Source organism: Canis aureus, chromosome 31 (genome assembly GCF_053574225.1).
Source record: "Canis aureus isolate CA01 chromosome 31, VMU_Caureus_v.1.0, whole genome shotgun sequence".
In the NCBI taxonomy this organism is placed as follows: Eukaryota; Metazoa; Chordata; class Mammalia; order Carnivora; family Canidae; genus Canis; species Canis aureus.
The window spans coordinates 26,984,908-27,002,806 of record NC_135641.1 but is presented as its reverse complement, the minus strand read 5'-3'; the positions used below and the strand labels follow the sequence as shown (position 1 = coordinate 27,002,806).

The following is a 17,899-nucleotide window of genomic DNA, read 5'->3' as shown; positions in this document are numbered from 1 at the left end:
GGTTAGCAAAGATTTACTTGGGGTGAATAAGCGGGGCTGCTCATTCCATTCATTTTAACTAGCAATGTTCTTGCACAGAGCAGATGGCAAATTGGTTGGATGCTGAAATCAAAGCAAGAAGGTGCTTTAAATGCCAGGACTCTCAATCTCTCTCAGCAAGGTCTGACCCTTCCTAAACTTCCATTTCTTATCGAGTGAACTTAGTAATGTTGTCAGCTTAGGCAGAAAGATTTTCAAATTGTTTTAGAAAATATTTTAATAGTGCTTTTAGATAAGATTTTACATATTTGTAAAAAAAAAATGATTTCTACTTTGCTGGAGCCCAGCACATTTGGAAATTAATCTCCTACTACTGGTAATCCCGATTCTGGTGAGCTAAGGGCAAAAGACATTTTTATCTGTGCTTTTCTCTGAGCGCTGTTCAAAGAGCGTTCTTTTTTCATTCACCATTTATAGGCACAGCCAGATAAAATACATCACTGGACTCAGATATAGCAGATATCCTTTGCAGTATTTCAATTCTGTCACAATTTTGAGAAACATAATTTTCTGGTGCTAAAGAAGAATTTATAACTAACTCTGTTGGTTTTGAAATGCCATGTAGAAGTCGGAGGAAAATTAAAGGCCAAAATAATAATAATAATAATAAACGCAAAAATAATACACAGCAAAATAGAAAGGTTATTACTTTTCATTTCTGCCTCCAACTTGAGAGTCTAATAAATAAAATCAGGAGAAGAATACATAAACCAGCACTTGGGTAGCTTTCCTAAGTCATAACGGTGACAGTAGAGCATTTGTAAGAACTAAGTGTTCCCCTCAGGATGTACATGAGAGAGCCAGTTGGGTTGCTGTAGTCTTTTAGTTCCTGATACATTGTCTCTTTTTCTTACCTACACTTTCTGGAGCCTTATTAATGAATAGGAGCTGATTTTTTTTTATTTATTTTTATTTTTATTTTTATTTTATTTTATTTTTTTAGGAGCTGATTTTGAAGATCGGATGTTTTTACTCAGTTCTACCTCTCTCAGATTCCTAGAGCCACAAGAAATAACTGTAAACTTCAAAATTGCTTCTTCTGAGCTTCTGCAGTAAGAAAAATAAAATGCTTCAAATGTGAACCACTCACTCATTTCTTACCTAACAGTTGACTTCCAAGAACAACTTATATGTGAGAGGGTTTTGTAAATCCACATCCGCCCCCTGTACCTCAGGACACACTGCAAAGAGTTGTCCTCCCTCAGAGTACTTGTTCCTACTCAGAGACTCCTTAAAAATAATAGTTTTCTCTTGCACAGTAATTGGGTAAGTTTGATATACCTTGAGTTTGATTACTCAGTTTCTTAAATTATCACTTAAGAGAGGGCTCTCGTGTTACTCATAATGTTCTCCTCAAGATTAGAAAGTGTTTGGTTGCCAGAAAGGATGTCACGGGAATGTTATTCAATTTAGTATACGCAGCAGTGGAAGAGAAGAATTTCTGGGGGACTCAGTGGCAGGGGTTATGTAATTACCCTTGTGTGAACTTATCCTCACGAAAATAGAGGGATTATTCAGTTACCTCATCTATAAAATGGGATAACACCACCACCTACCTCATAGATCAGCTGTGATGATGGAATGAGCTAAGGTAAGACTCAGTAAGTAGTAAGGAAAAGTCCATCCATGTTGGCTATTATTTCTTTCATTAATCCTGATAAAATTTCCTGAGACAGTGGGACTAAGAGAAACTTTGCACAGCCTTGGGTCAGAGAAAGAAGGCGTTGACTTCTTACCTCCAGGGAATCGTCAGCATTCACCATCCAACAGTCTGTCCAGGTGGCCACGACCAAGAACCCAGTAGAGAAAAAGGCAAAGAAGCAGGCGGTGTACTGGAGAAGACCTCTCATGTTGGCGAGCAGCCTGTCTGGAAGGGACACATGGGCAGCTGTCAGCCCTGGGCCCCCTCAGGTAGCTGGAACGCTGTCCGTCTTCTGAGCTGCTGGTACCTGGGGATGTGAAAACACCAGGCTTTTACTTTTCCTCCCACCCCACTGCAGACGTCTTAAGTTGTAGTGAGAGTAATGCGAACAGGCTGTAACCCTCGGAGGGGTCCTGGAGGTCATTATCCAAAGCACCCAGCCTCCAATCAGAAGCCAGGGCAGAGAAAGGGCTGAGTGTGTTCTGGGTGGGGGAGAAAAGGAGCCCTAGTAACATGTTCTGCCCAGACTGTGGGCTGATGGGAGATGATGGTCACCTGGGGCACGTGGCAATGCCAAGATGGGGAGAAGGAAGAAGGGTCACACCCCATGCTGACGCCTGTAAACTGATCTTTCTCAAGCCCTCCAGGGAAAGTGAGTTATTCTCCTCCCTCCTCGGTAAGGAGGCTACACGGTTGACTGCGTGCTATTTTATTATGAGGACCATTTTAATATGCGTTGACTACCTTAGACAGACAGGCCACTGGTGCAACTATGCTAAATAAGTGGTAGCTCCAGGGAGTTTGCATTCCACAGTGCTGGACAGGACGGCCCCTTGAAGGGGTTCCAGTACCTGGCCCCAGGTGGAGCCCAGCTCCTGACCTTTGGGCACTGCAGAGTGGGAAGCCACCCGCATTCACATCCACTCACCTCTGCGTGGAAAGCCTGGCTCTGAAGCTGAGGGGCTGAGGGCACCTGCGCTTTGCTCTCTGTAAAACTGGAGGTACTAATGCCATCTTCATGAGCTGTTTGTGAGAATTGACATTGTGTCTGTATATCATTTAGAAGAGTAGTTGACAAAAGTAGCTGAATGGTAAACATTAGCATGACCAAGAATTCTCTATAGGATTATTTTTCTCCCATGGACCACTGAATGAATATATTTCAAAAAAAATCCACCTGCTTATATTAGAAAAAAATATTTTTTAAAAAGATTTTATTTACTTATTCATGAGAGACACACAGGGTGAGGCAGAGACATAAGCAGAGGGAGAAGCAGGCTCCATGCAGGGAGCCCCATGCAGGACTCGATCCCGGGACCCCAGGATCATGACCTGAGCTGAAGGCAGATGTTCAACCACTGAGCCATCCAGGCGTCCCTAGGAGAAAGGATTAAAAAAAAAAAAGTTTTTGATACAGCAGCAGCAACTGGAGTTTTACCTATATCTGAGTGCATAGTCTTATTGAGTATAAATACTTGCAAAAGCATACAGGTGCCCATTTTATCATCACCAGACTCCTCTAAACTAACACCCAAAATTGAAGGGATAATAATGAAAACTATTTTATATGGTTCTTAATCCGAGAGAGAGAGAGAGAGAGAGAGAAGGAGTTGGTGAGGAACAGAAGAAGAATTACAAATAGGTCATTACTTTGGGAAAAATCAGCAGAGAGTTATTTTAGGAATAGCTCAAGGAAGGATTACTTTCTTTTCCCAACTTAAAAATAATTGGGTTATACTATTTCAGGTAAAAGGCTAAAATCAGTATTGATACAATGTCCTTGGAGGATATATTAAAATAATAAGCTTTTATGACTAAAGTTTGTATTTTCTCATCTTAACTCATTTGTATTCAAATATATAAAGTGTAAATTTAAAAGTGACCTGAAACGTAAAGATATAAAACCATATGTGGAATATAAACCTAGTTGTCACCATAAACAAGGTTAGGATATATATGTTTTATATATATAAATATATATATATACACACATATATATTTGTTTTGTATATATATTATATAATATAATTTAAATATATATTTGTTTTATATATATTTGTTAAGGTAGTTATCATTAATTTGTAAGGTGCATTAGAGATGCTTTTAATTTTACTTATTTTATTGACTTATTTTACTTGACAATTGGGAAAAATAATGTTTGTTTTTTAAAGCGCTCATTGAAAGAATGGAATTATCTATGGTGAAAGGCAGCCACAATGCACACATGCTACTTTGGTGAGTCACAAATCTTTCCCTGTGCCCTAAAATCTAAAATGTTCACGCTCTATTGATCTGGGAGAGGAAACCCATTCCAAAAGCACATAACCCATTACAGGAAAAGTCCCGGACTTAGCAGTGAGCTTTCCACCCAGGGACTTTTCCCAATGACTATTCCTGCTAGGAGCACACCCAGGGCAATGGTTCTCAAACTTCAGTGCACACTGGAATCTCTAAAGCCATTTCTTATAAGTGCAGAAGTAGGAGTTCCATCCTCAAAGATTTGAGTTCAAGAAACTGGGCATGGGGACCAGGTGTTAACATGTTATAAATGTCTTGTATAAAATTCTGATTCTGAAACACATGACCATGCTTTGAGAGACTCAGAAGGACAGAAGAAAAATCAACATTAAAACCAGAATATGATTTTTCGGAGTCAAATACTATAGATCACAAAGAGAAATATCAGAATTGTATTTTTGGTGCTATCACTTCCCTAATAAGTACCAATATCAGGTCCCAGATCCCAGTAACAGGATTTTTTTTTAAGATTTTATTTATTGATTTGAGAAGAAGAGAGAGAGAGAGAGAGTGTGTGTGTGTGTGTGTGTGAGAGAGAGAGAGAGAGAGAGAGAGAGAGAGAGGGCATGAGCAGGGGCAGAAGCAGAGGGAGAAGCAGACTCCCTGCTGAGCAGGGAGCTCATAGGGCTCAATCCCAGGACCCTGGAATCATGACCTGAGCTGAAGGCAGATGCTTAACTGACTGAACCACCCAGGCGGCCCCAACTGTCAAGACTTCCTGGAGAGGATGAAACGAGGGAGAAAACCCTGAGCACACATATGATTTTACATGCAAACACAAACATGTTTTGTCTCTTATGAAATCAGAGACTCTTCCCCAAGAAAGGTATAGACGGTAACTTAATTTATTTAATTCCCCAAGTTATACTGGACATTGCATATGGTTGAAGCTAGAAGTACTATTCCTGCAACTATAAGAGCATTCCAGAATCAAAAGTTTAACACCTTTAGAGAATAACCTAAGACAATCAGGTTTAAATATTTTTTCTGGGGCTGAGGCCATAATATGAATGGGGATCTAAGAAAAGAAGAGCCATATTGATTAACAGAGTCGGAAGGACTTCATGGTGGAATGTGTGTGCATTTCTAAGGAAGGTTTAACTGTGCAGGCAGCTGCCAGGATGGAGGGTGTAGAAGCAGCACGAATCACTCGCAGTGATGTACAGGCATATCCCTTTTGCTCTGGACTGCAATAATTAACTTCATCAACTCAATCCCAGTTCGGTTCCGCTCCGCACAGCACACATTCATGGACAGCCTACTCTGACTTCAGTTCTGTGCTCGGTTCTGGGGACACAGCACAGATGGAAGATGGAAGACCTAGTCCCCGACTTTGAGAAGCTGCAGGGAGTGGCCCAGAGCCAGGCTCATGGTGGGAAGGGAACAAGTCCATCAGGTAACTCTGAATTCAGCCTTAAGTTACAGTTCCACTTCCAAAATCAGGGCCCAGCACATGAGCTAGAAACACACAGGGCTTCCCAATGTAGTATAAGCACAAAGGACAATTCTGGCCACGCATGTGCCACAGCAGTGTTGACAAAATATTTTCAAACACATTATCTCATCTGAGCTTCCTGAAGACAGCTTTGTTTTGTTCACCAGTGCATCCCGAGTGATAAAGATCCTGTCTGGCAGCCAGTAGGTCTTAACAAATCTAAGCTGAATTTAATTGACTCCTCCCAGCTCCCACATTTTACAGAAGAGGAAGTAAGGTTGGACTTGCTCTTTGTGAACCATCCAGGGACCCCCAGGATCAGTGCTGGGCTGGCCGGAGCGATGCTATGATTTTTGCAACTCCGGAGCTCTCAGTTTTGCAGGAGCCCTAGGGTATTTTGGTGCATTCATCCATAGTCTGGGTCCCCCTGGGCCCACACTTCTGCTGGTTGAAGCTTTAGAGCCACCTGGTGAGGTGAGGGCCTCCCCTGCCTTGCAGCTGGGCAGCCCGTCTGTGAAAGGAGCTCATTGTACCGAGGGAAAGACTGCATTTGTCCCGTTGGCCTGTAGGTGGAAGCAGCTCTGCGTTGGGTTGAGAAAGCCAGCAACGTGTTTTCCTGTTAACTCTGTTGTTCCTGTTAGTGTCACAAACTGTTCCTTCTAGCTATGCTCTTTATAATGACACAAGTCCTTAGACGAATAGTTGATTTATACCACAGCTTATGAATGATTTCCTCATTCCTTTTTAATTGCCCAGTACCCACTGGAAAAACCTAGACCAGTTGTTGCTGCCAAAGGCCATGACAACTACAAGGAATAGCAAAAGACGTCGGTGGTTAAAAGCTTAGACCTCAGAGTCAGGCAAACCCGAGTTCAGGCTAAGCTACTTAACACATGTGAGTTCCTGGGCAAGCTACTTAATTGCTTGCTCAATAAAATGAGAATTATGAATTCTGCCTAAGATGGCTGTGAGGAATAAATAACATTTTTCAAGGTCTTAATACAGTGCCTGGGAAGTAAGAAACAATCAATGAATTATGATTTCAGAGTAGATGAGACGAATGCCCTTTCCCTAGGCTTAGAGTGAGGTGTGGGAACGCTCACCCTTCTCCGTGGTGACAGGGAAGTGGGACTTAATACATACCGCTGGCTGTCTCCAAAAATATCTCCTAATAATTTATCTCCCTTCTTGCCATTCACTGGGTATGGTGCTGGGAGTTGGGGTGGGGGGCGGTGAGGAGGCAGGGCTGAGATACCTGGGCCACTACGAGTCGTGAAACAGGTTCTAAGACACCTCTTTTGCAACTTCTGCCTGGGGTCTCTCTTCTCATCGTGGAATGTGGTCCTTATTGTCTAGTGACCTCAGCTGAAACTGAGACTACAATTGAAAAAGCTAGTATACAGCCTTATGTGATATTAGGCTGATTTCTAGTATTTATCCTGGCTAGATCATGCTTGGATTTGTTGTGTTTACTTCTGGATACCACCTTTTAAAGTAAACTGGAGCCCTCTTCTAGAGGAGAAGCTTCTAGTTAGTGAAGTTAGTGAGGAAGTTGGTAAGCATCTCCTAGTAGGTATACCTGCAGAGCATTAGGGTGAAGAGGACATTTTAAATCTAAATAAAGGAGACAGCAAACATGATAGTGGGCTTTAAATAATAGGAGGAGGGGATCCCTGGGTGGCTCAGCGGTTTGGCGCCTGCCTTTGGCCCAGGGCATGATCCTGGAGTCCCGGGATCGAGTCCCACGTCAGGCTCCCGGCATGGAGCCTGCTTCTCTCTCCTCTTGTGCCTGTGCCTCTCTTTCTCTCTCTACATCTATCATGAATAAATAAATAAATCTTAAAAAATTTTTGAAAATATATTAAAAAATAATAATAGGAAGATTTCCACGTGAGAAAGAAATGATGATCTTTCCAGGAGGCTTCAGAGAACATAACTAAATATATATATATATATATATATATATATATATATCCTGCATAGAAAGGCAGGATTATATTTGATTGAGGGCAAAAATTACAACAATTAAAACTCACTGAAGGAAAGTGGTCTGGTCTGGTAGGTTTCCTGACATTGGAGATATTCAAATCGAGGAGGGATTACCACTGTATAGAGTTCATGCATCAGTTTATGATGGGATACTTGAACTTTCCAATTTGGAGAATTCTTGGGAGAGCATGAAGTCCTGGAAATTTTATGTTCTTGATTTATCTCTTACCTTACATAGAATGTGAGTCTTACTTAAGCCAAGTCTCAGAGGTGACACAGTGAATCATTCATCAAAATTCACACCTCAGTTCAGCAGCAATGCATACATCACTACTCATTCTGTAACTTATTTCACCTAGAAAAACAAGACTTCCATCGTGGTACGGTGCAATTCAGCTTCCAAGGGTGCTTTGGGTGAACCATGCTGGAATAAACCTGGTGTCAAAGGTTAGCATTTTACTCCCTCTGAACTTAACACATCACTCACAAAAGCCATCCCAACATGAAACTCTTGTCTTGAATGGCCCACACCCCTCCATATACATCCTTATGTTCAGTATCAAATTGATATTATGTGAATCTCACAAGGTGAACTTTTTTTCAACTCACTCAAACACATTCAATTTGCTATTACTAATGTTTTCTCACCATTTTTTATTTCCGTCTTGCTTTATCAGCACATATATAAGTGTTCACTTACAGAATCAGTCTCAGCTCCTCTTTTTAAATTGCAATGGCTGTGTGAATGGCGACTGTGCAGTGTGCCCTTAACCTGTGCTGGGCAAGGAAACACTGACATTGTCAGGGAACTGTAGGAGATGCTTTTATAAACTGTCAGGCTGTGTCCTTATCACTGCCCTTGTGCCCACATTTACAATCCACTGGGCTCAATTAATATAGCCTTTGTTCAACATTCTGGAGGGACAATTGCATAAAGAAAGTTCCTATCAAGACAGTGGATTGCTAACTTCAATTTCGTTCGATACACTGGTGCTAAATGACATCAGTGATAATACAATGTTATCAAGGGTCTAGAGGTAGAAGAAAAGGTATAAGATGAAGAAATAGCCAGCGCTCTGCTATATTCATAGTTCAGTATATGTTTAGGACAAGAGAGAAAAATGAAGCTGGAGGGGCAGATTATAGTCACATTGTGGAACATATTCAATTCCAGATTGAGGAGCATGGATTAATTTACTGTTTATTGAGTCAATGAAAGTTTTAGACAAGAAAGAAAGAGTGACCAATTAGCAGGGAGATCAGAGAACATCCCTTTTTACTGCTACCTGGAAACTTAAATCCTATCTGCCCTATCCTTTGGCCTTTAAACCACAGTGACCACCAACTAGGTCTGGGGAAGCATATATAAACAATGCCTAGTCAATTAATTATATTTTAGGAAATTACCTTCACTTTTTCCCTTGCTCTTTGCCCTACATCACCCAGTACCTGTGCTTCGTCTTCCAATGGCTTTTGGATTCAGTCCAATGGATTCAGTCCAATGGCTTTTGGACTTTATCTGTCATTTAAATCCCACTACTGATCCCTTGAACTTGCAAAGTGACCAGATGCCCTAGTTTTTACATTTGGTTGTCCCTAGGACCTGGCTTGTACTCCCCCCTCCCGGCCTGTCTGAATAATCTCTCCTCCATCCTGCTCAACTATGGTCCCCGGAACCCCAACTTGTATTGTTCATTTGTAAACCAGTTTCCTTCTGCCCACCAAGGAGAAACAACTCCAAGCTTGCTTGGCCCTCTGATTCCTTGGCATGTGACTTAAAACCCTACTGATTTAGAAACAAATTCATCAGCCTTGTTCTTTTTTTAGATTTTTTTTTTTTAATTCATAGAGACAGAGAGAGAGAGAGAGAAAGAGGCAGAGACACAGGCAGAGGGAGAAGCAGGCTCCATGCAGGGAGCCCAACGTGGGACTCGATCCAGGGTCTCCAGGATCAGGCCCTGGGCTGCAGGCGGCGCTAAAACGTCGAGCCACCTGGGTTGACCCCTCGTTCTTTTTTTAATCTCCATAATTTGTCTATACTTTTTTATGTCCAGTATTATTTTCACAGTCAGCCTTGTGCTGGAGAAACAGTATGAAGTGAACAGAGAACAGAAATGCAAATGACTTGATTTTTGTTTTTCAACCCCTCTATCCCTAGAATAACCCTGAGTTGTAATAGTTTTTCTCTTTCATAGAGAACATGGAGACCTAAGTGTTTTGGTAACCAATCAAGCCACAGGAATGTTTTATTAGTTAGAAATAGATATAACACAATGTCCTCCAGCACCCTGGAGGATTGCTCGGGGCAGGGCGGAGGAGCGAAGTATGGTGGGAGCATTTTGCTATTCCCTCTCCATATCCTATGCTTCATGTGAGTGAACCATTTCTGGAACCACAAGTACCCTGACCTTTCCTAACTTGTATCTTTGCTCATATTGCTTTGTCTCCAGGAATGATCCCCACTAAAGCCCCCATTCCACTAACCCCAAACCTATGTATCCTTCAGGATGCCTTTTTCAGAAAACCTGTTATTAATAACATGGAACAAAACTTTTCTTTCCTAATATTTTCTCTGTACATCTTGTGATGGTTAACTTTATGTTATCAACTTGAGTGGGTCACAGGTGCCCAAGAGGTTTAGGAAAACATTATTCTGGGTGCCTCTGTGAGGATATTTGGAGTGAGGTTAACATTTAAAGCAGTTTACTAAGTAGATTGTCCTCCTTAATGTGGGTGGGTCTCATTCAATCCTCTGAAGGCCTGAATAGAACAAAGCTAAACTTCCTCCCAGAAAGACAGAATTTTTCCATCAGACTGCCTCTGAACTGAGACCTTCGCTTTTCTCTTCCCCTCAGACTTAAACTGAAACATTTGCTCTTCTTAGGTCTGGAGACTGCCAACCTTCAGATGAGAACTGTATCATTGGTTCTCAGACTTGCAGACTTTGGACCAATTCTTCTGGGTCTCCATCTTAATATATATATATATATATATATATATATATATATATATATATATATACACATATCTCCCACATCCTATTAGTTCTGTTTCTCTATAGAACCCTGACTACTAATATACTTCTCATAAGACAACAATTTATATTACCCCTACTTTGCTTGCTCAGTTCTTATCAATGCAACTCCCAGTCTAGTCATTATAGAAGTTTTTTTCTTAACCTCTGGCTATTTCTGTCTCTGAATATATGGTTATGCTCTTTCTTCTGGCTGGGATGCTTTTTATTTTTCCTTCCATTTATTATAATTTTAATAATCATTAGCTTCATGAAGCCTGACTTGATATGGTTAGCTCACTCTCCTCTCTGTCCATTGGACTTGTAATCAATAGCCACATAGTATAGCATGTCATTGTTTCAAGTTTTCTATATGTAAGTTTGATGTTTCCAGATGATGTTTAACAGAACAAAACTCTCCAGTAGATAGTGGGTGTTAGGCATAAGATTAGGCTTGATATCCAAACATCAATAAAACATCATTCAAGAAATTTGCAGTCAAATGGGAAAATAAAGAGAAGAAGATGATAGATTGATCGCAGGATCTTGTGTTGAAATATATGTTTCTGAAAAATGTTTTACGAGCATGAATGATGGAGTGATTAATATCTCTAGGCAATCATTACTAATTCTTTATGGAAGAGAGCATTGTTGATTTAGTACTCAAACGACAAGAATTCGCTGAGCTCAAAGATGGAAAAATAGTGTTACTATCAAGAGAACAAAAGCCCAAAGGTGCATCACATTATTGAGGAATGAGTTTGTGACAACCATCCTATAAGCAAATGGGGCAGATATTTTTTTTTGTTTGTTTGTTTGTTTGTTTTTGCCTATGCTTTAGATGCTCAAAATGTAGGGTGCCTGGGTGGCTCAGTTGGTTAAGAATCAGACTCTTGGTTTTGGCTCAGATCATGATCTCAGGGTCATGAGTTTCAGCCCCACATCGGGCTCCACACTCAGTGCAGAATCTGCTTGTTTTTCTCCCTCTGTTCCTTCCCCTGCTCATGCTTTCTCTATCAAATAATAAATAAATAAATAAATAAATAAATAAATAAATAAATAAATAAATAAATAAATATTAAAAAATAAATAAATGTATGACAATGCTGAGTACTGTATTCTACAATCTCACATGTTGGGGTTGTTTGTTCAAGAATATAAGCTTCCTGGAAATATAAATTGTACCTACTTTTATTGAATTCCAGGGTTCAATAAATATATGTTGAGTGAATGAATAGAGTAATAAATGAGTTCCACGTGCAGGCATCGTGTTGGAAACTCATCATATAACAAAATATTCCAGTGGGGGAAGAATATTCACTAACATTTAGACTCTTAACAGATATTTACTAACTTTCAGAAAAAGATACAAGTTTACTGTGCACATTCTAAATAGATCCTTCCACAGTGACCTGGTCATAGTATAGTTTATTTAGAATATATTTTACATTTAAAAGGCAGGTCATTTTAATAGGAGATATTAGAATTCCATATATTTGGTTCAGTCCCTTTGCACTTTAGATTTCCTTACCTTTTATGATAATGAGGAGCTTTAATAATTGTCCAGTAAATTCGATCATTGTAGATAGTCAATTTATGTAACTGAGATACAAAACAAAATTAAGTAAATTTCTTTACCTATGCTTCAAATTAATAAAAGGTTTATCTATATACCAGTTTTTAAAGAATTAATGGAAAGAACTCTGTATCGACTTAACTTAGTTATATTTAACTGGAGTTCATGACCATTTTCACTCACATTATTTCATTTTGTATTTAAGATGTAATGAGAAAGGCGTTGTATCACCATTTTGCAGGTGAGGAAAACGAGGACCATGTGTCAAATGACTTAACCAAACTGACAGAACCAGAAAGGTGCAGAATCAGAGTTTGGATCTCAGACAATCAAAGTGGAACACAGGCAAGTGTCCAATGGAAACTATGAAAGCCAACGGAGATGAGTCAGGGAAATGGAAGTCCTTCCGAGGAGATTAAGGCCTACTCACAGCTGGCAAATATTCAGGGATGCTTCTACTCCACCTGGTATCTATCCAAAATCCTGACTCCATAAAATCCTAAGGCGGGATTCAGATGTTAGATCAATGTAATATTGAATAGGGTACAATTCAGGTCTGGCACTCATAATATTTGGATTATCATCTTGGTACTACATAAGCTCTCTACTGAAACTATGAAGCAAGTCACATTACTCATTTGAATTTATCAGTGAAATAGTTTCAACCAATCTGCCCTCAGGGTAGCAGGGAAATTGAGTGACATCACTCATGAAAGGTGGAAGGTTCTATTGTACTTTGTATCCTGTTTCATACATACGTAGAAACTTTGTATAGAAACATTGTAAAGTTCCACCCTCCTTTAGAAAGACCTTCCCCTGCCACTCAGGCCTTTTCCCTCTCTCCCAAACCAACCCACTGAAATCATCTTCATCTTTAAGGAACTTCTCAAATGCTATCTTCTCATGAATACACTGTGAGGTCCCCATTTGTGTGTACTCTCTCCTTTGAATTAATATTAACTCTTGGCTTATAATGATAATATATATGACATATAATGATAGTAATAATAACAATTATTATTATTATCATTACAAACATTTATTGAGGGCTTATTACATGACACAGACTGAGCTCATTGCTTTTCAAATATCATGTATTTTCATTCTCCCAGAGATCAGAAGAGGCCATTGCTATTATAAACACACATTATGGATGAAGAAATAGGTGACTAGAATGATATTTTAACCTATCCCAATTTTTACAACTGCTAAATAATGGACCTGTGATCCCAGATCAGACCAACTCCAGAGAACATGGTGCTAATACCACTATGTGATATAGACTTCCACTTTGCATTAGAACCGTACTTTTTCATACTAGATCACTGACAACCCATGGTTAAAAGCAGAAGGAGACCTTAGAGATGATCTTGTTTAGCCAGGTCATTTTACAGTTGAAGAAAAGGAGATTCCAGGAAAGTATCTTACCTAAGGTGACACAACTGTTAACGAGACAAGACCAAAATCTCTTCCACTTTTCCCTTTCCACCATGTCTGTAAGATTTGTAAGGGCATAGAGGTCACCTTCTTCATCCTCTTGCCACCTGCAGCATTGCACACACAGCTTCCTACAGCAAATGCTTGAAAATGATTTTTTTATTTGTTTCTATAATCAAAGATCACTAATTAGAACACACAGGGATATCAGAGCATGTTATGTTTGTTAATGGCATACATTAAATGCAAACTACTGAGTAATGTTCTTGCAAATATAAGAAGATTTAAACAGATGATCAAAACATTGGTGAATAATGTTTTTTTGTTTGTTTGTTTGACTTTATTTTTTGTCAGAGATCAACTAAAGATCAACCAAATTCTATTAAGCCAAACAGATTTACAAGGATGAAACTAGCTAAAAGTGATAAAGCCAAAAGTGGGGCCTAGAAGTGAAAGTTCTTATGATTAGAAGAAGACAATCCTGTGACCTTCCATTTTAGTGAAATGTTCCAACCACCAAGTTGAAACACTGAAAAAAAAATTTCCTTGAGGATCAAATGCATTAGCAGGAATTTCTTTGTACCTCCTTTACCACATTGTACTCCTCTACCCTTTTAAAGGCTCCCATTATTATCAAGAGAATATACAAAGAATTTAGCATGCATGCAAGAACTTTCCCCATCTGACCCTTTTCTACTTCTCTAGATCCACCTATTATGACTCCTTAACATGCATGCAGTTCCTTTGAACAAGTAACATTCTCTGGCATCTAGACAAGGCCTTTTCCTCTGTCTGGAAGATCCCTGCCCTTCCCCTCTCCTTGCCACTTAAAGGACTCCTCTTCCTTCTTCTAGATGCAGGTTTTATTATTTCATAAGTTATGGACTTTTAAAACTGTTTGATCATCAAACAGTCTCCATCAACCTGAGGAGTTGTTATCAAAAGGCAGATAGCTACAGAGATTGTGATTTCCAGGCATCAAAATTTCTTAAAAGATCTTTGGAAGATTCTGGGATATCACTGCCTTAGACTCCTCAGAGCCTATCCCTTCCAATGACATCAGTTATCAGACTGTAATTGTGTGTCTCCTCCCAACATGGCTGGGAGCTCCTTATTGGCAGAGATGAGCCTTCTATTTCTCTAATGCCACCTAGCATTAGGTCATTAATCAAAGTTGTATAAATAAATGAAGTGGGTAAATCATCAGCTCTTTTCTCAAATTGTTTCCTCTGCCTACAATATAAGCATATTCATTCTTTTATTTTCTGATAAGCTTTTCAGATCCTCTTGGTTAAAGTTGATATCTTCTAACTGTATATTATCACTGTAGATGTTTTTGTTTATTGTTCTTTTGCAACACTTTTTAGCCTGACCTACATTTATGTGTTTGGGCATCTCTCCCATTAAGCTCTGAGCTTCTGAAGTCAGAGTTAGCCTTTTCAATTCTGTGATTCTTTCAATAATCACCAACACACCCCATTCGTACTTGTTGAATTAAAACAAAATTGTATATTTCTTAAATTTTCTAATCTCTCCTATCACTGAGGTTCCCAGAATAAAATCCTTATGCCCACATAACATTCCACAGAAATACATCTAATAATCTTGAGTTGATCTGATATGTAAAAGCTTTTGATTCTCAAGCGAAAATCTAGGACCATACTAGTGTGTGTGTGTGTGCATGTGTGTGTGTGTACCCAACAGGAAGAGAGATGAGTTTTGAGAATGTGGGAGTACAACATAATTAGGACAAAGACATAATCTTCATCATAAATAAATCTGTAATCGCTTTCAGAGAAATTTATTCTGAAGTCAGTGATGGGGTTAGTTTGTAAATTGTGCCTCAATCACCCAACTCCAATGTCCCTTCAATTCCGAGCTCTTTCCAGTGGGACTTGTCAGGAAAAAGCAGTGCATGGGAATGGATGTGATACTTAACAACATTAAAGAGGTGGTTACTGGAATTATTATTCCCAAAGTGATGATGTGAAATCCAGTTGCAGGGATAACAGAGAGAAATTTAAAGCTAGGTAACTAACAGGAAGAAGAAGAAGAAGAAGAAGAAGAAGAAGAAGAAAGAAGAAGAAGAAGAAGAAGAAGAAGAAGGAGAAGGAGAAGGAGAAGGAGAAGGAGAAGGAGAAGGAGAAGGAGAAGGAGGAGAAGGAGAAGGAAGGAGAAGGAGAAGAAAAAGAAGAAGGAGGAGGAGGAGGAGGGAAGGGAGGGAAGGAGGAAGGGAGGAATAAAGGGAGGAGGAAGGAGAGGAGGAGGGTGAGCAGGGAAGAAGAAATGGACAAGGATTAGAGAAGGCAGGTGACCAGAGGAAGATAACATTAAATTAGAAAAGCTAATACTTCTAGAAATGGAAAACCTATTGAGTACTCATTTTGAATTAATCCACAAATACTTTGTTGGGTAGAAGAAAGACTCTTGAAATAAATAAATTGGAATCAACTGTATACACTGCACACATCACATAAATGATGAATGAACAAATGCACAAAAGAACACCTGGATCAATTTATGTCTATAATCTTAAGTAGTGCCATCATTCTTTATTCTTTCAACCATCTGCCATCTTCTTTGGCCAGAAATATCTAATTCTCTCAAATGTAATGGGCTCCAGCACACACACACACACACACACACACACACACACCCCTAGTTTCTTCCTTTATGAGTCACATTTATGTCTAAAACATTCCCTCTCTCCCACCATGTGGGTCTTTCAGCTGAGCTTTGCAATGGTCAATGGCTTTCTCTAGTAGAACCCAACTCAGATCTATAATGAGGCTACGCTCATAGCTCTGACATTCCCAAGAGCCCAGGAGTTGAAGCAAATTAAATGCCAAGTCCGTAAAACAAAATGAAACAGCCTAAATCCCCTTGGTCAGTTAACATTTGCAAAAATGCTGTAAGTTATTAAGCAAACACTACTTATTTGACCTTCAGGAACTGTATGTGGAAGGCAAAGGTAGGACTTATCATTTATCCTAAAATGCATCTCACTACCTGGAGTTTGAGCATCCTTTCTGAATATATAAAAATGACAAGGGTTAGTGTAGGAAGGAAAGAAACAAATACAGTCCTTCACAATAAGACATATGATATCTTTGAAGGTTTTTAAGCATATGCCCCTCTTTTATAAATATATATAGTCCAAAGACCTATAAATCTAATGCTCTCGAAATTTATTTAACTATATCCTACTCTGCTACACTCAATTTGAAGATGTCAAATGCTAAGATAGACCTAATTTATCTTTGCTAATATTCCTAGTAATGATGCTTAAAATTAAAGCAAATATAGTATTAGAACTCAGCATATATGTAATTTTTTAAAAAAGTTCTTCTAGCTATTGCCTTTAAACAAAAAAAGACTTTTCTGTTTAACAACTGGTATTACTTTTTGTTTTTTATTTATTTTTTGTTTGTTTTTTAAATAAGTGAGTATCAACTGAAAAATTAAGTCTAGTAAGTGATATGCCTGGATCTAGCTAGATAGTTAGTATCTGAATGTGGGAGTGAATTCACAGATCTTACATGCAGAACTTCATGTGCTGCACGTATTAGGTTCAACCACAAGAGGATTGTTTTCCAAACAGATGGCCAAAAACGCGTCCAGTCCTGTAGAGTGAATGAAGAATGGAGTGTTTCACAGTGTTAGAAAGGTCAGGAAGAGAGGGAAGTAAACAGTCGGTTTGCCACTCCTTTAGATGGCATCCTCCATAAGCTGCCAACTTTATCTGAGCTAAAGCAATTCATAATACTCATTGATAATTTACACATTTGGCCTTGTACACATTAAAGATCTCTAACTCTGCCAAAGTAGAAACTACAAAAAGAAAGAAAGAAAGAAAGAAAGAAAGAAAGAAAGAAAGAAAGAAAGAAAGAAAAAATAAAAGAAGAAGAAGAAAAAGCTATTTTCAATGTTGGAGGGAAAATAGAGAAATTTTGCTGCTCCAAGTGATTCATGGCCCCACCCCTCGTATGGTAGACCAGACTAGAGTTTTGGTATCTGGAGATTTTTACTTGCTTTTTGATCTCTCTAAAACCTTCCTATGTCTGCGTTCCATGATTCTATGAGATACATCCTAAGAAGATTCACTTCTGCTGCCTAAAATCCTTCCTCTTAACTTTTATCATCCATAAGGGAAGATAAGCATCTGAGACAGCCCCTGAGAAGTTTCTTCTTACAAAAAGAAAAGAAAGGAGGCAGTCAGGGGTTTCCTAGCAAGTTCCTAATTCCTGGAGAAATGTTTAAGGATCTCTCAAATCCTGTACCAGACTACCGAGGAAATATTATGCCTGTCTTATAGTTTTAATGTATGGGAGCATTATGGATTGTCATGTATGTTCTATGTCATGGATTGATTCTGAAGAACAAGGAACATATTTTCTATATCGCTTCTTGGTGCTGAAGAATTTATTCATAAGTGATCCCTGGGTGGCGCAGCGGTTTGGCGCCTGCCTT

At 39.1% G+C, this 17,899-nt stretch overlaps 1 protein-coding gene across 3 annotated transcripts in view; it reads right to left on the bottom strand.

Annotated features, from left to right (window-relative positions):
* The window catches only part of CLDN16 (claudin 16), a 73,900-nt gene that overhangs the window by 19,638 nt on the left and 36,363 nt on the right, over nt 1-17,899 (bottom strand). The window contains exon 2 of one of the 3 annotated variants that reach the window (XM_077880079.1): nt 1,776-1,988. In XM_077880079.1, coding sequence (XP_077736205.1) covers nt 1,776-1,889 — 114 coding nt within the window. In that variant the 5' untranslated portion in view covers nt 1,890-1,988. Of the gene's footprint in view, nt 1-1,775; nt 2,241-17,899 lie in introns of those variants that run through there. The other 2 variants (XM_077880080.1, XM_077880078.1) reach the window with 2 other exon arrangements.